This window comes from Entelurus aequoreus, linkage group LG04, assembly GCF_033978785.1.
Source record: "Entelurus aequoreus isolate RoL-2023_Sb linkage group LG04, RoL_Eaeq_v1.1, whole genome shotgun sequence".
Classification (NCBI taxonomy): Eukaryota; Metazoa; Chordata; class Actinopteri; order Syngnathiformes; family Syngnathidae; genus Entelurus; species Entelurus aequoreus.
Genome location: NC_084734.1, coordinates 32,866,156 through 32,890,614, shown reverse-complemented (window position 1 = coordinate 32,890,614; position 24,459 = coordinate 32,866,156). Strand labels below are relative to the sequence as shown.

At 37.7% G+C, this 24,459-nt stretch overlaps 1 protein-coding gene across 2 annotated transcripts in view; it reads right to left on the bottom strand.

The window, feature by feature from the left end:
* Positions 1-24,459, bottom strand: part of usta (uronyl 2-sulfotransferase a) — a 173,290-nt gene that overhangs the window by 70,377 nt on the left and 78,454 nt on the right. For both annotated transcript variants that reach the window (XM_062044628.1, XM_062044627.1), the window contains one exon: positions 18,702-18,745. In XM_062044628.1, the coding sequence (XP_061900612.1) occupies positions 18,702-18,745 (44 nt within the window). The remainder of the gene's footprint in view (positions 1-18,701; positions 18,746-24,459) is intronic.

Sequence of the window (24,459 nt, the reverse complement as noted above, 5' to 3'; positions counted from 1 at the left end):
TGCACGCTCCTGCATGCACGCACACACACACACACATACGGCTTGAATGTTTGCCAGATGAGAAGCCATTAAAAGGAACAACAGGAGAGAAAGAACAAGATGAACCACCATGAGGAAAATCTACCGCCATAATGACAGAATATTTCCACAAACGAGTAGATTGCAGATTAATTGCCTCCATGTGGAAGCGAAGGGTGAGCATATCTAAATTGGCTACGGGATGAAGAAGGGCACGGTGCAAAAGTTACTCAGAGGCAATGTCGACACACACGTTTTCACAAGTTTTGTTTTAACAGACGTGCTTCAGCTTGTGTCATCTGGTGCAACGTTGTCATCTCAGACATCCACTGGCAACGTACAAGTTGCTAATAGGGATGTGACAATAAACGGTATTAATGATAAACTGATTGTTAGTATTCATGTTGTAAATTAAAATGATCGTAAAACCGGGATTGATAACTGTGCTTTGATAAACTCACTCGGAGACATTAATGTCTTTCCCTATTACAAACAGCATACCCCATACTGGACTTGTATGAACACATTGCTGAGAAACTAAGCTATCCAATTCTGCAAATTGAACCTACAAGTTGTGCTGTCATAGCACAGGTCGATCGATTTATACATGGAAAAATATGACACGGGTGTGTCTCCAGGAAGTCACCACGTGTGACATGCAACATTCATTTTGCCTTTATCACAAAAAAATAAACACTCCAAAATCTTTACAAATAAAAACTGAAATAGATCAACAACAAACACTCTTTTTTTTTATTTTATTTTATTTTTTTTATTATTATTTTATTTTTTTAAATTAATTTATTAATCAATCCAACAAAACAATACACAACAATACCATAACAATGCAATCCAATTCCAAAACCAAACCCGAACCAGCAACATTCAGAATAGCAATAAACAGAGCAATTGAGAGCAATTGAGGACAGACAAACATGACACAGAACAATCTAAAAGTAGTGAGACAAAAATGAATATTATCAACAACAGTATCAATATTAGTAACAATTTCAAAATAGCAGTGATTAAAAATCCCTAATAGATATTATCATTAAAAACATTAATAAAAACAATAAAAAATGAACAATAGTGTGACAGTGGCTTACACTTGCATCACATCTCATAAACTTGACAACACACTGTGTCCAATATTTTCCACAAAGATATAATAAGTCATATTTTGGTTCATTTAATAGTTAAAACAAATTTAAATAATGGATCCCATATTCCAATACATGACTCATTATTATCTAAACTAAATAAAACATTTTCTACTGATATCATCTCCATAGCTTGTGTGTACCAGTCAGTATGAGTTGGACTATCAACATCTATCCATTTTTTTAAATATTACCCTTTTTGTTATTATGCATATTGAAAGAAATGCATTTTTACTCTTTGATGACACGTTACTAAATTGATGGAAATCCCCAGGAATACAAGTTTGCAGTGTCATTGGGATGTTTATATCATGGTCTGTGATTGCTTCTTTTGTTGTTTTCAACCATAACTCTTTTATTCTCTGACATTCCCACAATAAATGAACAAGAGTTCCCTCAGCTGCCCGACACTTCATACATAACTACTACACCAATTTTAAACAGCTGAGATTATGTAAAATACAATCTGTTCAATATCTTAAATTGAGTCATCTTATCTTTAATGCTTCTAAAGGGCTTATTGGCATTTTTCCAAATATCATTCATGATATGTCTCTTTCATCTAAAATGTTTAAATCCATCATCCATTTCCGAACACATGCATCATTTGCTATTCTAGTGTGGTGTTCATTTATTATTCCATAAAATAGTTTAATTAATTTCTTAATTGTATCTTGATTAAAAAGTGCATCTTCCAGTTCATGGCTATTTAAAGACATACTTTCAGAGGATATGCATTTATTTACAGCGTGTTTTAAAGAGATAAAATTAAAAAAATGATTTATGGGTACATTATATTGATCAACTAAATCATTGAACGGTTTAAAAGAGTTTTTATTAATAATATGATGAGGTTTAGTAATACCTCTGTCTTTCCATGTTGTCCATTTAACCACATTTTTATTAATTATGATATTAGGATTGTACCCAAGCGGTTGATTTACAGATATCATTGGGTTGATTCCTAGTATTTTCTGACACAGTTTTAGAATGTTAAAGGTGGCTTCTATTGGGCTCTGCCTCAATTCATTAGGTATTTTTCTAATATAATATAAACTCCCCACATCAATGTCCAAATTCATTAACATATTTTTTTCTATGTTAATCCAGTCCTTATCTGCAGAAGAATGAAATAAGTGGCTTGCTTGTTCACAACCGAAGGAGATATAATAATGTAAGAAGTTTGGTAATTGTAGTCCTCCTTTATCTTGTGTACAAGACAACCTTAAGTATGAACATCTGGCCTTCTTTCCACACCATATAATATGTGATATCATTGTATGTATTTTCTTAAACCAACTTTTATTAATTAGGACAGGCATCATTTTCAGTATAAAATTAACTGCTGGTAGTATACTCATTTTTACTATGTTCACCCGACCCCAAAGTGATATTTGGAGACATGACCAGCGTTCCATTTTGGATTCTATCTTATTTTTTAAATGTTTAAGATTTAGATCTGTGCTTGTATACATGTTTGGTGTAATATGTAGTCCTAGATATATGATTTCTGCCTCTTTCCATTTAATTTTGGAGTTCTGATCTTGTGATTTCTTACAGTGTTTATTAAGTAGTAATATTTCACATTTGTCCCAATTGACTTTATACCCTGATAAACAGCCATATTCAGTGATGACATTATTGATATAGTGAAGAGAGGAGACATGTGACAGGTAGAGAATTATGTCGTCACAATACATCGACAGCTTATTATACTGAGAGCCAATTTTTATACCATGAATATTATTTTCACTTCTTATTTTTGCAGCTAAGGGTTCAATAACCAAATTATATAATAATCCAGATGCAGGACATCCCTGTTTTACTCCTCTTTTTAACGAAAAAGGTTCTGAAATATGATTATTGGTTTTGACTGATGCCATGGGCCTATAAAGCATCTTAATCAGATTACTTCTAGACCTCCACCCCAGATCCCACCTCACTCCTACCCACTTCTCCAAAGTGGGCTGGCTCAGGGTGGAGGACAGAGTAAAACAACTTGCACTGAGCCTAGTCTATAAAATCCACTACACCTCCCTGATACAGAAGTACATGTCAAACTACTTCCTTAACGTAAATGACCGCCATAACCACAACACCAGGGGGAGCTCCACTAACCACGTTAAACCCAGATTCCGAACTAACAAAGGTCTTAACTCATTCTCTTTTTATGACACAACAATGTGGAATGTGCTCCCAACAGGTATAAAAGAAAGGGCATCTCTATCCTCCTTCAAAACCGCAATAAAAGTTCACCTCCAGGCAGCTACAACCCTAAACTAACACCCTCCCCGGATTGCTAATAATCAAATGTAAACAATCAAATGCAGATACTTTTTCTTATGCCTTCTGATCTCTTTCTCTATCTCTCTCCCTCTCTCTCTCTCTCTATGTCCACTACTTGCTGTCCATATCCTACCCCCCCCATCCCCCCCCTCCACACCCCTGATTGTAAATAATGTAAATAATTCAATGTGATTATCTTGTGTGATGACTGTATTATGATGATAGTATATATCTGATAGTATATATCTGTATCATGAATCAATTTAAGTGCACCCCGACTTAAACAAGTTGAAAAACTTATTCGGGTGTTACCATTTATTGGTCAATTGTACGGAATATGTACTTCACTGTGCAACCTACTAATAAAAGTCTCAATCAATCAATCAAAATCAATTGTATAAAATTATCTCCAAATCCAAATTTACGTAATGTGCAAAACAAATGACCAGTTTATGCGGTCGAATGCCTTCTCCGCATCAACAGTACATACTGCTGTGGGATAAGGGAGACTTCTAGCATAGTAAATAACATTAAACAATTTCCTTGTATTGTCAATTACGTCATTAGCCGGATTTGTATAAACACAAACCACACATTTCTACAGGAACCTCTAGTTCCAGAACCTAGAGGTTCCAGGAACCTAAAGTTCCTGAACTTTTAGTGGTTAAGGGCCAAATATCAATGAGGCGATTAAGCTTTGTTTTGCACAACCCAAGAAAGTGAAAGTCCTCATTTGTTTTAATAACACACTTCCAGGATGTCGATGAATCAGTGAAAAAAAGAAAAGAGTATTACACAACACCCTCCCCTCATGGGCCAAACGCTGGCTCGCAGCATTACAGCTCTGATGACACACACTAGCTCGTGCATTTCCTCAACTTGAACTTCTCTGAGCATCTCGCCCTCCCCACAAAGGTTGTATATTGGACAACACTCTCTCGGTGGAAAAATGGCATTAAAAGCAATCACCAAGATCAATAACAAAACTAGATTTTTGGGTAGAATTTCTGCGTTTATCAACAGAGATACACTTAAGACTAGAGATGTCCGATAATGGCTTTTTTATCCGATATTCCGATATTGTCCAACTCTTAATTACCGATTCCGATATCAACCGATACTGATATATACAGTCGTGGAATTAATGTCAGGGTGTGTAGGTGACGAACCCCAAGATGCAGAGACGGCAGGCATTGAACAGGAAAACATGATTTAATTTAACATTATAGCAAAAAAAAACAACAAAAGGGTACAAACAAAAGGCGCGCACAAGGCGGAGAACAAACTTGGCTATGAAGTAAAATAGCACAAAGGCTAACTGTGGACAAGAAACAAAAACACTTACTGTGACACGAAGGAACTATGACATGAGCAGAGTGAACAAAAGTAGACAGAGCTACAACGACAAGTATTATGACAGGTAGTAGTGACAATAATCCAGCACTGACTGGAGAGGAAGGCAGGTTCAAATAGCAGCTGGCTGATTGACACCAGGTGTGGCCAGGTGCCAATCAGCCACAGCTGAGGGGACAAAGCACTCAGGGAGATAATCAGGATATAACCAAAATAAGAGCGCTGACAGGAAACAAAGACAGGAAAAACCAAAACATAACTGAACTGTCAGTGACAAACCTGGCAATTAACACATTATTATGCCTAATTGTGTCGTGATGCCCCCCTGGATGCATTAAACAATGTAACAAGGTTTTCCAAAATAAATCAACTCAAGTTATGGAAAAAAATGCCAACATGGCACTGCCATATTTATTATTGAAGTCACAAAGTGCATTATTTTTTTTAACATGCCACAAAACAGCAGCTTGGAATTTGGGACATGCTCTCCCTGAGAGAGGATGAGGAGGTTGAGGTGGGCGGGGTTTAGGGTTAGGTGGTAGCGGGGGGTGTATATTGTAGCGTCCCGGAATAGTTAGTGCTGCAAGGGGTTCTGGGTACTTGTTCTGTTGTGTTTATGTTGTGTTACGGTGCGAATGTTCTCCCGAAATGTGTTTGTCATTCTTGTTTGGTGTGGGTTAACAATGTGGTGCATATTTGTAACAGTGTTAAAGTTATTTATACCATCACCCTCAGTGTGACTTGTATGGCTGTTGACCAAGTATGCATGGCATTCACTTGTGTGTGTGAAAAGCCGTAAGTATTATGTGATCGGGCCAGCACGCAAATGCAGTGCCTTTAAGGCACGCCCCCAATATTGTTGTCTGGGTGGAAATCGGGAGAAATTCGGGAGAATGGTTGCCCCGGGAGATTTTTGGGAGGGGCACTGAAATTCGGGAGTCTCCCGGAAAATCGGGAGGGTTGGCAAAACTGGGAGACGCAACTGCTTTGTACTTCTCCCTATTTCCGTGTACCACTCTGTACAGCGGCGTTTTAAAAAGTCATACATTTTACTTTTTGAAACCGATACCGATAATTTCCGATATTACATTTTAAAGCATTTATCGGCCGATAATATCGGCAGTCTGATATTATCGGACATCTCTACTTAAGACCCCTTGCCGGTGCCCTGATACAGTGTCATCTTGACTACGCCTGCACCTCATGGTTCACCAGTATCCCCAAGCCACTAAAAACCAAACTGCAAACTTCTCAAAACAAGCTGGCTAGACTCCTGCTAAACCTCCCATACAGGACTCACCCAACTCAAGCCCACTTTACCAAATTGGGATGGCTTAGAGTTGAGGAAAGAGTACACCAAATCAGAATGTGCCTGGTATTCAAAATACTCAGAGAAACTGTCCCCAAGTACCTGTCCAACTATTTCACCAGAGTAAGTGATGCTCACAGGTACTACACGAGAGGGAGTTCCTCAGACCTCGTTCCCCCCACCCCCCCATTCAAAAAATTGGGGGGTGCATCCTACTATTTTGCCACCACACAGTGGAATGCACTACCGACAGACCTTAAAATTTGAACTTCCCTACTCAATTTTAAAACTGCCATAAAATCCTGGCTCAGGTCAACCTCTACCTGATCTGAACCAAAATTGATCCCCAGCAACTTTCCGAAGCATCAAACAGGTTTATATGTGGTTATAGTGTATATATATTCTCTCAACATGTGCATAGTCATGCACATAGTGTCATGTTCATAGTGTATATACCCCCCCCCCCCCCATTTTTTGTATATGTTATTTTTCAAATCACCTGACATGTACACTGTGTATATGTACATCATTTATCAATTTTTTAACATCTTTTTTTATATACATGTTACAGGTTATATATCTTTTATTATTGAATGTATCAAATGTGATGAATATTTAATGTGCCACAATGGAAACAAGCCTTTTGGTTTTTTGTGCCATTCATTTGCCTTTTTAAAGCATTACATGGATTCAATTCTTTAAAATGTCAATAAACTTCTCAGTCAATCAATCAAACACACACGCACACACACATAAGTTGCATGCACACAGAGTTGACACATTTTCAAATATAAAGGTGACTCCTCCTTTCTTTAAGCCTCCGTGACACACCAGTCTTCATGTACGTGTCAATGATTAATTCATATTTAATGGATTGGACACACAATGAGTATTATATTGAACACAACTTTATTGTCCTTTTGACATGAAATTACTTTAATTTCAAGAAAAAAAAAGTTATAGCTTCTAGTTAACACATGTAAAATCTAGAGCAGGGGGGTCAAAGTCATTTTAGCTCAGGGGCCACATGGAAGAACATCTATTCCCAAGCGGGCTGGACTGTTAAAATCATGGCATGATAACTTAAAGGCCTACTGAAATAAACATTTTTTATTCAAACGGGAATAGCAGATCCATTCTATGTATCATATTTGATCATTTCGTGATATTGCCATATTTTTGCTGAAAGGATTTAGTATAGAACAACGACGATAAAGTTCGCAACTTTTGGTCGCTGATAAAACAAAGCCTTGCCCCTACCGGAAGTAGCGTGACGTAGTCAGTTGTTCGCTTCCTCATAATTTCCTATTGTTTTCAACGCAGCTAGAGCGATTCGGACCGAGAAAGCGACGATTACCCTATTAATTTGAGCGAGGATGAAAGATTTGTGGATGAGGAACGTTAGAGTGAAGGACTAGAGTGTAGTGCAGGGCGTATCTTTTTTCGCTCTGACCGTAACTTAGGTACAAGGGTTCATTGGATTCCACACTTTCTCCTTTTCTATTGTGGATCACGGATTTGTATTTTAAACCACCTCGGATACTATATCCTCTTGAAAATGAGAGTCGAGAACGCGAAATGGACATTCACAGTGACTTTTATCTCAACGACAATACATTGGTGAAGCTCTTTAGCTACAGAGCTAACGTGATAGCATCAGGCTCAAATGCAGATAGAAACAAAATTTAAAAAAACCCTGACTGGAAGGACAGACAGAAGATCAACAATACTATTAAACCATGAACATGTAAATACACGGTTAATAATTTCCAGCTTGGCGAAGCTTAACAATTGAAGCTAACTTAGCCACGGAGCGGCGGCGGGCATTGTAGCTTTCGACGACACCCCGGCCGCCATCAGAATCGGCAAGAAACATATATTTCCCCAAAGTTACGTACGTGACATGCACATAGCGACACGCACGTACGGGCAAGCGATCAAATGTTTGGAAGCCAAAGCTGTACTCACGGTAGCGCATCTGCTATCCAGCTCAAACACAACACAACCTCCCGGTTGTAGTCCGCTGCTAATACACCGATCGCACCTACAACTTTCTTCTTTGCAGTCTCCATTGTTCATTAAACAAATTGCAAAAGATTCACCAACACAGATGTCCAGAATACTGTGGAATTTTTCGATGAAAACAGAGGAGTTTGTATGGTGACACATTGGGTCCGAATACTTCCGTTGCCGTCGTGACGTCACGCTATACGTCATCATACATAGACGTTTTCAAGCGGAAGTTTCCCGGGAAATTTAAAATTGCACTTTATAAGTTAACCCGGCCGTATTTGCATGTGTTGAAATGTTAAGATTTCATCATTGATATATAAACTATCAGACTGCGTGGTCGGTAGTAATGGGTTTCAGTAGGCCTTTAAAAATAAACATAACTTCAGATTGAATTATAATGGTGTTTTTTACACTTACATGTTGCAGTTAATTGTATTCTATCTTCATTAGTTGTTCTTTATACATTCTGAATAAATTATGTGATGTGTTCATTAGTCAAATAGGTGGAATTGAGTCTGGCAGAGTTTTAAAGTGCTCTCATTGGTATTAATTTGTAATCTATCAGAAGATGAAATTAATATAATTTACTAATTTTCCTCAACTGATGTACGACCATTGTGTGGTTTATTCTGTACATATGTAGCATCGTCTACAACAAAATGTGTGAATTTGGACTCATTTCATTTATCACACGTGAAGTAGGAAGGGGATACAAATTATTTCTGAATATATATGTGCGCCCAGAAAATGTGTCCCCAGTCATAAGTACAACACGAAATGCACAGATTATCAGTTTGTACACTATCACTAATAAGCAGCGTAAGTAGGTAGTGTCCAAACACAGAAGTGTTGCCTCTATCCTAACATAGCTCCGCCCCCTCTGAAGTCGTGCCTGTGGTAGGGGACACAAAGAATTGCTCTGGCGACATCCAGTGGACACATTCAGAAACAGCAGTTTCTTTCATTCGAAAATTTCAGCTCATTTTTATACTTAGCAAACTCATCTCATGGGCCGGAGGAAACCTGTTGGTGGGCCTGATTTCGGCCCGTGGGCCGTACCTTTGACCCCCCCTGATCTAGAGAGTGGGGGACATTTTTGTCATGCCTGCTTATGCGTGAAGAGGGATGATGTTATTCTAAGAATTGTGTGGTTTTTCTATACACTCTCATTTGCATTGAGATCTGAACTCTAGAGTTATAACCTATATAGCTACATTGAGCAACAGCCCATACATGAGCGAGCACACACACACACACCCTCCCACGCGAACAAAACAGAACATCAATCACAATTAGAGCAGGGCGTTGACAAAACGGACATGTGGGTGTACAGTCGCGCTCGCCACTAACATGTCCGTCTGCGTGAGGATGAAAATACAGAATCAGGCTGCAGCCGCCATGAAACCTCGCTTCACCTACTTTTCAGCCTTTTGAAAATTGCTGTGATGGATGATTTTATTTTTTTTTCGTACTTGCTGTTACAACGCTGGATAGCACAGCGTCATATCATTAGGGTCATATCATTAGGGTCATATCATTAGGGCCATGCATTCGGGCGTGAGCTTGCAGGCAGATATGGATGGCTCAGAACACTGTGTTTTGCAGTCTTTTTTAAAAGTGGGCCATTTGTGACATCACAGGTTGAGAGATGTATAGTGGTACCTTAACTTACGAGTATTTTGAGATATGAGTTTGTTAGGCTTTAAATCGCGAGCATAATTTAGGTTACCAGTCTCCAAGCCGCTAGATGGCATAGCAAATGCTGTATTACAAAATACAGGTGCTGCGTTCACAGAAGTGCTAGCCGTGGGAATTTTTACTTTTCATTATCTACCTACTGTCTTACATACATAAAACTACTGTACTGTAGTTGTTTGTATGACGATGGTAATGTTTTTCAAACAGTAAGTTTACTAAATTATTATTTATTATTATTATTATTATTATTATTATTATTACAAAATACAGGTGCTGCGTTCACAGAAGTGCTGGCCGTGGGAATTTTTATTTTTCATTATCTACCTACCGTCTTACATACATAAAACTACTGTACTGTAGTTGGTGGATGACGATAGTAATGTTTTCTAAACAGTAAGTTTGTTGTTCTTTTTAAAAGCTGGTTACATATTAAAATTGTGCTGTTTTGGGAGGGCCTAGCGTGGATTAAGTCAGGCGGGTCAGACTCATTTTCATTGAGGGCCGTTTTTAACAGTGAATAATATACAGTATGAATATAAACATGTATATATAAAACATGTGTATAATTGTCTGTCTTTTTTACGTACACTGTACAAAACCAAATCTTTAGATTGTACTGTATAAAACTGGCAGCTCAGTTTACAGTTTTTTTTTGTTTTTTTACAGCATATGAAATAAAAAAATACATGGAATTAAATTAAATGGAATGGAAAAACGGTACCACTGTTTTTTTACGTAAAAATTCATGCAAGTTTTTCTACGGTTGTTGTGTTTTAAAGTGTATTATTACTGAAAGTGGACTTTACTGTAAACATTTTTACATGAACAGTTTGTTGGATTTACTTGCTTTGACATCATAAGTCAAGCAGATACTTAAGTATTTATCTTTATTTGAACAATAACATTGTTTTGAAATGTATGATGATATAATATTTTGTTTTATTATTAGAGATTATTTGTTTTATGCATTCTAAATATTAAAAAAATAGTGGTGATGTTTAATAGTGTACATTTTTAAAAAATATAAATTTTTATATTTTTGGAGAGGGTGGGGCATGGAGGGTTTCATTTGCAATTTAAAGCCCCACTTAAGAACTTTCCGTTTTGGTTGATTTTGGCGGCGCCAGAGGACCAGAGCAGTAGTGTTTTGCCTGAAGGAAGACCACATTTCCCCATGGAGGACTGGCGCATGCATATAGCATCAAACTGACACGATGTCATCTGTAATATTGGCACAAATATTACATCTCTAATGGCTATGCTGATGGTAATTAGCAGACACTATCAAAAATGATCTTAGATTGTGCTACAAACATGACACTACTTCGGACCCGGATTCTCCAGGTCCGAAGCAAAGAAAGACCGGCGAGAGAGTTTTTTTCGAAGGAAGTAGTAATGAAACTTTCACGCTGGTGGCTATTTATTGTTACCACGCAAATTTCCGATAGTTAACATTAGCATTTTAATTTTAATTTGAGCATCGAAAGGTACTAATTAGTTTAGCAGGAACAGCATTGGTCTGAAACCCCTCTTTGTCTCAAAAATGTTGATCTTTGACAGTCCTTTTATCGGGGTAACTTCCCTTTTTCTTTTTTTGTCACCTCAGACAAAACTTTTTGTTCCTTTGGTTGTTTTGAAACTTCGGCCATGATAGCAGTAATTGCGAGTAGGCGTTCTTCTTTTTTTAATTATAGTTTTCTGGTTGGTTAAAAGTTACTTAGTGCTGCTTTAAAGGGAAGGCCTCCACACACAAAATGTTTGCAGACAGACTCAAAAACTGGGTTATAAATGTGGCTGTGAAGCAAATTTTACACTAAAGCATATCCAATATTCAATAATATATATTATCTAGACCACAACAGAGTGTGTTAAATATAAATTAGAATAGTCATATCACTATATGCGGCCTTGCGCTTTGTTTAAAGGCCTACTGAAACCCACTACTACCGACCACGCAGTCTGATAGTTTATATATCAATGATGAAATCTTAACATTGCAACACATGCCAATACGGCCGGGTTAACTTATAAAGTGCAATTTTAAATTTCCCGGTAAATATCCGGTTGAAAACGTCTCGGTATTATGACGTTTGCGCGTGACGTCACAGAGTGAACGGAAGTATTGGCACATCATTGTGTCCCAATACAAACAGCTCTGTTTTCATCGAAAAATTCCACAGTATTCTGGACATCTGTGTTGGTGAATCTTTTGCAAGTTGTTTAATGAACAATGAAGACTGCAAAGAAGAAAGTTGTAGGTGGGATCGGTGTATTAGCGGCGGACTACAGCAACACAACCAGGAGGACTTTGATATGGATAGCAGACGCGCTACCGTGAGTACAGCTTTGGCTTCCAAACATTTTATCGCTTGCCCGTACGTGCGTGGCGCTATGTGCATGTCACGTACGTAACTTTGGGGAAACATATGTTTGTTGCCGACTCCGATGGCGGCCGGGGTGTCGTCGAAAGCTACAACGCCCGCCGCACCGCTGTCCTTACCTTGACTTCCTCCGTCTACGGGCCGCCGACCGCATCGGTGATCGGGTGAAGTCCTTCGTCGCACCGTCGATCGCTGGAACGCAGGTGCGCACGGGTCGTGATGAGCAGATGAGAGCTGGCGTAGGTGCAGAGCTAATGTTTTTAGCATAGCTCTGTCGAGGTCCCGTAGCTAAGTTAGTTTCAATGGCGTCGTTAGCAACAGCATTGCTAAGCTTCGACAGGCTGGAAAGCATTAACCGTGTATTTACATTTCCATGGTTTAAAAGTATTGTTGATTTTCTGTCTATCCTTCCAGTCAGGGGTTTATTTCTTTTGTTTCTATCTGCATTTAAGCACGATGCTATCACGTTAGCTCCCTCGCTAAAGAGCTTCGCCGATGTATTGTTGTGGAGATAAAAGTCACTGTGAATGTCCATTTCGCGTTCTCGACTCTCATTTTCAAGAGGATATAGTATCCGAGGTGGTTTAAAATACAAATCCGTGATCCACAATAGAAAAAGGAGAAAGTGTGGAATCCAATGAACCCTTGTACCTAATTTACGGTCAGAGCGAAAAAAGATACGTCCTGCACTGCACTCTAGTCCTTCACTTTTATGTTCCTCATCCACGAATCTTTCATCCTCGCTCAAATTAATGGGGTAATCATCGCTTTCTCGGTCCGAATCGCTCTCGCTGCATTGTAAACAATGGGGAAATGTGAGGAGCCCTTCAACCTGCGACGTCTTCGCTACTTCCGGTACAGACAAGGCTTTTTTTTATCAGCGACCAAAAGTTGCGAGCTTTATCATCAATGTTCTCTACTAAATCCTTTCAACAAAAATATGGCAATATCGCGAAATGATCAAGTATGACACATAGAATGGATCTGCTATCCCCGTTTAAATAAAACAATTTCATTTCAGTAGGCCTTTAATGCACATTTTGGCTAATTAGCATAATTTTCACCAATCAAAATTGTCTCTGAGTGGCGCTCAAACATGCACGTCAACTGTCTAATCAAATCTTATGTTTGTTTTTTTGTGTAGACAAAGCAGAAACAGCAACTTGTAACAATATGGCAACTCTTTTGCATATATGGTACAATTGTTGTTGTCCAACGTAACCAACACCTACCTTTGGTTATTGTCTACAGCGCTCAGCCTTCTGGGTAATGTAGTATATAAACTAGGGCTTTCAAAGTTAACACGATAATAACTATACATTTCAATAACGGCACACATTTTTTTAACAGCCGATTAACCCAAACACTTCCTTTTTGACACTCGGGGCATGCCATAGCGGGGGGAACTTGGCTGCAGTTCACTTGCTACTGATAAGCCACAAGCGAGCAGAAATGGAAAAAGGAAACTCTACCTAATGGAAATATCAGGTTTAAAGCCATGGCAAGTTGTTCTCCCGACAACAAAGGACTATTTTTCGCAGTGAGAAGAGACAACATCCCTGCAGCAAACACCTGCTGCGCGTGTCGTTCAGAGGTGGGTGGTGCTTCACTTTCATGTTCAGATTACGGTTAAGGTGCAGTGATAACATAACATTTAGATTGTTACTGTGACTAATTTAGTAAGTAAGATGAGATAAAAGCTCAACAGAAATGAAAGACGGTCGGCAGGATGTTGAAAAGAGACTTTTTTTTTATTGCAGACAATCGATCCGACATTAAAACATGTCAAGACACTTTCTCAAACCAATCGCACACTTTTCTGGCTTCAAAATAAAAGCAGTACGCTATACATCCAGTTGAACTACATTTAGAGTTTCTCGTTAATGCACAGGCTTTATATTAGCCAACATACCTAACAAAACAAAAGTAATATAATGTATTTCCTCCGTTCACACACTCCGCCGACACGATGTGTTTAAAGACCATGGGAAAAATGACCAACATAACACACTAACATACAAATTAACACCAGCCATACGTACGGGGTTGTCGACAGCGGAGGCACCGTGTCCGTGCTGTGGACGTACTTTAATACATTCGAGATATACTCTCGTACAGCCATCTTCACAATTTAAGATGACACTGGCGGCTTTTAATGAGAGAAAGGCTCCCAGCAATGCGAAGCAAGTGTGACGTCAGGCTCTCTGTGGCTCGCTTTTTGTCACTGACAGAATCCAAACAGTCTCCAAACACGAGTACAGTCTCCAATAACACCAAAAATAGATGCTAGATTTGTTGCTAATCATTTTCATTCCAGAAAAACAAACTAAAATGATTCGAGAAATCTCTAAAAAAAAAAAATACAATAAAATTCTCAACTAAGTACATTGTACAATAAGCAGCAACAATTTAAAAATAGAACAAAACGATATTATGTAAGAAAAATGAATATGTTAATAATAACAGATTTGTTTAAAATTTATATTTACATCCCTTTTTAAAGAATATATGCATCATAGCAAATCATGTGATGACCTCATATAGACCACGCCCCCACCGCCACTGGTATTTTGGCAATTTAGGGGAAACCCTGACAATAACAAAATAAAAATGTCTTACATTACGATCATGCTTTGTCAGAGATGTTTTGTAATGTTAGTCTGTGATATTTGCACCTAAAGAAATGCTAGTACATCAGTTTAGGAATATGAGGGCGGGTGGATTTTTCTGGCTGGCTGAAATATTGTGTAAATTATCTTATAACATGTTCTGTACGAGTCCTCAATAACATAATGATTAGCAGGCTCAATATTACATTGTATTAATTAATAGAGAAGGTTAAAACATTGTCATGCAGCAATATGAAGCCACCCCCCCCCAAAAAAAATTATCTGTCTAGGGTACACTTATGAATGATGAAAAATTATACTTATTTTTGATTAACCCCGATTAATTTTGAGTTAACTATGAACAAGATGCAATTAATCGCGATTAAATATTTCAATCGTTTGACAGCCCTAATATAAACATTTACTTGCTAGTTCTCATGCATTTTAATTTAATCTTTATTTATCCAGGCTAAAGTATCTAATATCAGATTCTCATTTGCAATGCTGACCTGGCAAAGAGGGAGCATTTACATGACAGAGATGTTGAAGTGTGATGATTATCTCCCATCGTCTCTAATTTACCAACACAAATTTCAGCTCTAGATCGCTTTCAGCTGTTCACAAAGGCTCTTAACATGCAAGGGTGAATGTGTTGGAACATAAATGAATATTGAAGTTGGACAAACACTTTTTAAGCGTAAAATAACTTGTGGACAACAGAGCAGACAGACGTACTTTAATACACTGTAAAGTCTTGGCTGCTGTTTCTTTATGTAATTAATATAATTACATACGTATAATTGCAAATAATTACATTTTCAGATCTAGTCTATCAGCTGTTGCCAAAACCCCACTATTTATCGTGGTATTTATGTTTGAAGGGTTCCTTGTCACGGCAAAGCACAAGATTTCAACAACATTTTGAAAACAAAAACTGTATTGTTGTTTTATACAACCAAAACCTAAAAATTAATACTATTAAAATAGTTATAACTATAGAAAAAATTGCTATATGTTTTAATTAGTCTTTGATTGGTGAAAATGATGCTAATTAGCCAAAATGTGCATTAAACAAAGTTGCAAGGCCGCATATAGTGATATGATTATTCTAATTTATATTTAACACACTTTGTTGTGGTCTAGATAATATATATTATTGAATATTGGATATGCTTTAGTGTAAAATTTGCTTCACAGCCACATTTATAACCCAGTTTTTGAGTCTGTCTGCAAACATTTCGTGTTTGGATATGTTTTAATTAGTTATAACTAAATAGAGTTGCAAATTTTAATAGTATTTATTTTCAGGTCTGGGTTGTATAAAACCTCAATACAGTATTTGTTTTCAAAATGTTGTTGAAATCTTGTGCTTTGCTGTGACAAGGAACCCTTCAAATATAAATACCACGATAAATAGTGGGGTTTTGGCAAGAGCTGGTAGACTATATTTGACCAATCGAAGTCTATGAGCATGAACTGATGAAGGCGAAACCTCTTTTAGGACAAACCAAACAGTCCGAGTGGTTGAATACTCCTACAATTGTGAGTTAGTAAACAAAAAAAAAATATATTTTTTAAATCCGGAAAATACATCCATCCATCCATTTTCTACGGCTTGTCCGAATGCAGCTGGGATAGGCTCCAGCAACCCCTACCGAAACATACATATCTTGTACTTTTTAAGTGATTTTATTTTTTCCAAATAAAAAAAACATACATGCTTTTGTTTTTGGACAGCGTCTCCCAAGGAAACAGATCTATTGTTGATGTTCCATTAAAAGCATTAAAAGCACATCCCGAGTTAAAAAAAAAAAATCTGAAAAATACCATACTTTTTTTGGTAATATATTTCACTATGTGTAATCCTTCCTCGCCTCGAATAAAATGAAAAACACACAACATTTGGACATTCATACTTTTCCTTGGACAGCGTCTCTCAAGGAAAGACAGCTCTGTTGTTGCTGTTCAATTATAAGCATGCGTCGCCACATATTATGAGTTTTTAAAAGATACACATTTTTTTGTCATATATTTTTCTTTTTGTTTATTCCTTTTATTTTTCCACATAAAATGAAAAACAACCATAATTTAAAGATACAGGTACAAAACCCAAAACCAGTGAAGTTGGCACGTTGTGTAAATGGTAAATAAAACAGATTACAATGATTTGCAAATCCTTTTCAACCTATATTCAATTGAATAGACTGCAAAGACAAGATATTTAACGTTTGAACTGGTAAACGCTGTTATTATTTGCAAATATTAGCTAATTTGGAATTTGATACTTGCAACATGTTTCAAAAAAGCTGGCACAATGAGGAAAAGAACCATCCGGATTGTTATAGGCGCAAAGTTCAAAAGACAGCATCTGTGATGGTATGGGGGTGTATTAGTGCCCAAGGCATGGGTAACTTACACATCTGTGAAGGCACCATTAATCCTGATAGGTACATACAGGTTTTGGAGCAACATATGTTGCCATCTAAGCAACGTTATCATGGACGCCCCTGCTTATTTCAGCAAGACAATGCCAAGTCACGTGTTACAACAGTGTGGCTTTGTAGTAAAAGAGTGTGGGTACTAGACTGGCCTGCCTGTAGTCCAGACCCGTCTCCCATTGAAAATGTGTGGTGCAATATGAAGCGTAAAATACCACAACGGAGACCCCCGGACTGTTGAACAACTTAAGCTGTACATCAAGCAAGAATGGGAAAGAATTCCACCTGAAAAGCTTCAAAAATTGGTGTCCTCAGTTCCCAAACGTTTACTGACTGTTGTTAAAAGGAAAGGCCATGTAACACAGTGGTAAAAATGCCCCCGGGCCAACGTTTTTGCAATGTGTTGCTGCCATTAAATTTTAGGTTAATGATTATTTGCAAAAAAAAAAGAAGTTTCTCAGTTCGAACACTAAATATCTTGTCTTTGCAGTCTATTCAATTGAATATAAGTTGAAAAGGATTTGCAAATCATTGTATTCTGTTTTTATTGACGATTTACACAACGTGCCAACTTCACTGGTTTTGGGTTTTGTACATGCTTTTCTTTGGACAGGGTTTCTCGAAAAGAAAAAAAGAGATGCGAGTTTGGTCTTCCTGATTACTTTTATTGAATAGGTTTTCAGTAAAACATGTAGCAGTGACCGTTTCAACCCTGAACACAGTCTCCTTGCAAATGAGCAGTATGAACCCAAGCAGTCCAAAAACAGCAAGTTATCGGGTTCATTCTTATCGGTCCGATGTCGGACATGTTTATTCCTCATTAACACGACACATTTCAGCCTAAGATGAAGTCCTGAGCTTCTGCGTGTGTACGAATCTTCCCCAGGACACGTCCATAGTGCATGGTGGAAACTATTAGTAATTTAATTGGCTTATTTTCTGTTAAATTCTCGTCTGGGACTACAGTTTGCGGTTCACAGATGAAGTTTGACGTTGACTCAAGCAGGAATTGTGCAGAAAAGAGTGTAACCTCAGAAGACAAACAGTCTGTTTTATGACCCCGGTCCACCTGCAATTTTACAATAATTGTCCCTGTTATAAACAATGTAAATGGAAATAATTGGTTCCAGGATTAATAAAGCTTACACCTGTCTTGACTGAGTGTAAAAGGAACACTAAAACAGCCGGTGACGAACACAAATTGCAAAAGTAGGGTGTTGAGTTTGAACAAAAACAAGGAGGAGGAGGAGGAGGAGTAAGTTAGTAGGGACTGAAAGAGCAGCTGGGTGCGTATATTTAAAGCGTCTGTGCATGTGTGCATTTTATAGATCATATATTATGTATTCTTTCTTTCTGCTTGTCTGGGATTCTATTAGGGCTGGTGTATAGCAATGGCGTGAAACAGTGACGTGAAAAATAAGTGGAGCAGAACTCACTCTTGGAGCCGGAGGTCCGTGGTCATCCACGTATGTCGATTGACCTGCAAAGACAAGGACACACTTCTATAAAGCAATGAAATTAAAGAGTGTCGGCAGAAATAAAACATCTGATTTATTACAATCAGTAAGCTTTAAAGGCAATATGAAGGGAAAGTGAGAAAGAGAAGTATGGAGAAGAAATAGCTGGCACTGGATGTCCATAGCATGAGTTAAAGTTAAAGTTAAAGTACCAATGATTGTCACACACACACTAGGTGTGGTGAAATTTGTCCTCTGCATTTGACCCATCCCCTTGATCACCCCCTGGGAGGTGAGGGGAGCAGTGGGCAGCAGCGGTGCCGCGCCCGGGAATAATTTCCAACCCTTGATGCTGAGTGCCAAGCAGGAGCAAGCATGACAGTGCCCCCCACCAAATACAGGCGATGACACAAAATAATATGTATATATTGTTTGAATATATATATATATATATACAGTCGTGGTCAAAAGTTTACATACACTTGTAAAGAACATAATGTCATGGCTGTCTTGAGTTTCCAATGATTTCTACAACTATTTTTTTGTGATAGAGTGATTGGAGCACAAATTTGTTGGTCACAAAAAACATTCCTGAAGTTTGGTTCTTTTATGAATTTATTATGGGTCTACTGAAAATGTGACCAAATGTGCTGGGTCAAAAGTATACATACAGCAATGTTAATATTTGGTTACATGTCCCTTGGCAAATTTCACTGCAATAAGGCGCTTCTGGCAAGCTTCTGGTTAAATTTTTGATGACTCCTCTTGACAAAATTGGTGTAGTTCAGCTAAATTGGTTGGTTTTCTGACATGGACTTGTTTCTTCAGCATAGTCCACACGTTTAAGTCAGGACTTTGGGAAGGCCATTCTAAAACCTTAATTCTAGCCTGATTTAGCCATTCCTTTACCACTTTTGACATGTGTTTGGGGTCATTGTCTTGTTGGAACACCCAATGGGCCCAAGACCCAACCTCCGGGCTGATGATTTTAGGTTGTCCTGAAGAATTTGGAGGTAATCCTCCTTTTTCATTGTCCCATTTACTCTCTGTAAAGCACCAGTTCCATTGGCAGCAAAACAGGCCCAGAGCATAATACTACCACCACCATGCTTGACAGTAGGTGTGGTGTTTCTGGGATTAAAGGCCTCACCTTTTCTCCTCCAAACATATTGCTGGGTATTGTGGCCAAACAGCTCAATTTTTGTTTCATATATATATATATATATATATATATATATATATATATATATATATATATATATATATATATATATATATATATATATATATATATATATATATATATATATATATATATATATATATATATATATATATATATATATATATATATATATATATATATAAACACATTTCATTTGTGTTCCTGCCATTTCCTCCCTGTCCTTTCTCTGCTGTGTGACGCAGCGGAACCCTCTTTCACAAGTTTTCAAGGAACTTCATGACGTATGCTAACTTTTTTCTCAGATTAACCAATAATTCTGCTTCAAGTTCCCCACGCAAAAGTAATATGACAAGGAAGTATACAACGAGCACTGATAACTACAGTTTTATCGCAGTAGGGAAGTTTTATCATGAATCACTCTGATGTCTTTGGATGTTGAAGTTCATCCAGGTTACTTACTATATGCTCAGGTTATTCAGTTGATCATAACTAGACTGTTAGTTTGTCTTAGAGCAATGGTTCTTAACCATAGGACCTGGGCTAACTGTCGGGTCGCGAGCGCCCCCTAGAGGGCTGACAAAAAATATATGTTTCTTAGTTGCAATGCAGTTTTCCACCACTTGTGGCAGTAGTGACAATCTTAAACAGACAGAAGAAGTCTGGAGCTAAAGTCAGAGAAGGTTCTTAATTGCAAAACTTATGACTAAACTGTTGAAGAGGTATTTTCAATTTCACTTTATTTTATTAGTTAAGAAACATAATCATTATTAATTAATGTATTCATTTAACACATCAGATGAGCACGTTCGGCAGCGCACAATCACAGAGTACTTACAAACAGTAATGTGTTTAGACAGAAAAGGGAGAACGGACGCATTTTGGCTTAAAAACTAACGATAACGATGAAGTTATAACACTGAAACGCCCACCGGTAGAGGTGCTTTAAGACGTAGCTAGTTAGCTAGCGGCTAAAGTCTAGCCGCAGTCTGCAGTGTTTTAGCTACTTCTAAATCACTAATCCTCGCCTCCATGGTGACAAATAAAGTCAGTTTCTTACAAGTATCATCCCTGCAGAACGAGGAATAGCTAAACACCGTAGCTCACCGGCGTCAAAATGTAAACAAACTCCATGGGTGGATCTACACCTAACATCCACTGTAATGATACCAAGTCCAGGAGCGTATCTAATCGATACTACTATGTTTATGTTGATATTTTTTGGCGTCACAAAATCTTTTTTCTTTTTTATATTATGTTTATAAACTCAGGAAATATGTCCCTGGACACATGAAGACTTTGACTATGACCATGACTATATACATATGATCCTGTAACGACTTGGTATCGGATTGAGTGGGAAAGTTGGGCCCCGAGGTCAAATAGGTTAAGAACCCCAGTCTTAAAGGACTTAAATTGGGCAGATCGAGTCTAAATACTATACTGCAAGTCAACACCCAACAGCCCAAGTAGCGTTAATGAGTGGCAAGATGTTCCATGTGGGAACTATTGAGCGCAGACATTCAGACAGGAGCTTCCTTTTCTTGTGGCTACAAACAACACGTATCCCTTTTCCCTACATCCAGGTGGTACAGTCCAAAGGGAGGAAGACAATTTGGCAAGGAGAGGAAATATTACACAACAGAACAGTCTCTCCTTGTGTCTCTGAAATTGGATCCAGCAGTGCAGCTGGGATAGGCTCCAGCTCCCCCGCGACCACGAGAGGGACACATGGTAGAAATGGAAGGATGGAAGGAAGACACACACACACACACACACACACACACACACACACACACACACACACACACACACACACACACACACACACACACACACACACACACACACATTCTTGTATGTGATACCTTCTTGAAACCTCCAAAAAACGCCTACCTCTTTAGGACCAGCCTTTCTAGATATATTAAGATTTGTATTTACAACATGAATAATATATACAAACTATGCGAAGATAAAAAAGCTTGTTGTGAAAAATGAGTTGGAATTTCACAAGAAAAAGGTCACAATTTCACAAGAAAAACTTAGAATGTTGGCAGTATTATAATAAAAGTTGTAATTTTACTCAACGCAAGTCAAAATCATACAAAAAAAACTGAACCTTTGTGCAATTTTATGATAAAAGTTGGAATTTTACTCAATAACAGTCGCAATTTTACAAGAAAAGCTTAACATTTTGGAAATTTTATGAGAAGAGTCAACATTTTATTCGACAAAGGTCACAATTTTATAAGAAAACTTTAAAATTATGGCAATGTTATAATGATGATCGGAATTTTACTCTGCAAAATTATGACAAGTCATAATTTTACTCAAAAAATTTCACTATTTTACAAGAACAAAAACATTTTTAAAATTGTAATAAGTCAGAATTTTACATGACAAATGTCAGCACTTTGCATGAAAAAGTAATAATTTTACATACAAAAAGTAACACTTTCACGAGAAAATATTACAATATTACAGAAACAGAAAGAATATGAGAAATTGTTCCCAATTTTATAAGAAAAAAGTCGACACATTGTGAGAAAAAGACTGCTTTTAGTTAAATTGTATTATTATTATTATTTTTTGGTTTGCAATTGGATTTCAATCGTCATTATTCACTTCAAGTTATTACAGTATGTCTCTATGTACATTTTGTTTGTAATATTAATTTTGGCCAAAGGGGGCACATTTCAATTTCTTACACACACTTGTTATTTCATATGTTGACCAGAGGGGGAGCACTTAAATTTTTTACACACACTTGTTATTTCATATGTTGACCAGAGGGGGAGCACTTTTAAAACCGACACACAATTTGAAAAATTACTACTTTTTGGGACCACCCTAATTTTGATAGATTTCACCACCAGGGGTGCAAATGAGACATTTTCTATTAGATTCAATGGTTTTCCGTATTGGGACCATGATTTATGTCCTAACTTGTTCACCGGTCCTCATATGGAATGTACTTTTCCTTGTTGATGTCTCAAGAAGGGTAGAAATACAAGAACACACACACGCACACGCACTCTAGTTTATACAAAGCCAATGTTTCTCTCTTGGCTCCCGACATGATTGTGCTGGAGGTGGATTTCTCTATATAAATTCAACTGACTTGTTTTGTCTTAAATCCTCTCTATCTTGTTTTGGCACGAGACAGTGCTGTAACAGGGGTGCGTTGAATTATATCATCTGAATAACACAACTTTTTCAGCTTCAATGGCTGTGTGGGAGTCACAAGTTAAAGGACGCACCTCTAGGGGGAGCATTTGAGGTCAGGTCAGGGGGAGGACGTCTCTGTCATCAAGCGCACACTAAACACCCGCCCACCAACTCCAACCTTTCGACATGCACTTCCCAGATGGGCTTGTCGTCAGTATTTTAGTCAAGAACACACTTCTTTAGAAACATTAAAAAGATTGTAAAGGTTGACCACACACGGATAAAGGAAGCCTTAAAGAAACAATATTATTCGCACGCAAGTATACGTCTGTTTAACAGCAGACGTATGAATAACAGCTTCTAAGCCATTTGAAGGGCATACTGGTGTTTATGTGGTGAAATGCACAAATGAATGCAACAGTGATTAAACATTTGCATGAAAACGTATATTGTGTACTTAATAGCTTGGTGCGCTCTAAAAAATAATTACTGAATGTGTCGTTTTTCAGCTAATTGTGTTGTTGCTGCGTTTAGAAGAAGTCACAAAATAGGACACTATTTTTAAATTTTACTGCCAAACACTAATTATACATGACCATACACATTAAAGGGTAACTATACTTTTTTTGGAATTGTTCACAATCATTATGCAAGACATGATGAAAGATGTATTTTTTAATGCATTCTAACTAGTAAATAAATGTAAATAAAAGTTTGCTTGCAGCAGAGTCAATGAGAGGTCCTCTATTCTGCCCAAAAAACCCAATAAAAAAACATCCAAAAAGCGCCAACAATACTCCATTTACACTTCATGACTTGAATATTAACCAAGTATTAGTGACATTGTTGTTACAAGCACTAACGCAGAGAAACTATTTATAGCGGGGCCGTGCTCACAAGCTTGTGTGCCAATGTTGACCTGATAGACTGATCAGCTGTTTTTTCGTTTCCTTGCTCGTCAAACTTTTTTCTAGATCACAAATCATGTCTCTCACCTGGATAGTAGAAGGACGAGAACGTATTCTGACAAGTTGGTGCACTTTGACAGCCAATTTAGACCCGGCAATGGCAAGACAAGACGCTTGGTTCTAGCCCTCTTTTTTCGCGAGGATTATGAGACATTCTTCATCTAAATGGGAATATATGAACAACTTAACAGTCGGCATCCTAATGACAGCAGATATTGTACAGTAAGTGATGTTTTATTATGTTTGTTGGCTCTCATGAAGTTTGTAGTGAACAGAAAAAAAAGCATGTGTCGTGATGCGTTTTTGAAATTAATGGGTGATTAATTTCAAAGACTTTAAGAACCCCTGTCTTAAAGGACTTAGATTGGTCAGATCGAGTCTGGATACTATACTGCTACACCCAACAGCCCAAGTAGCT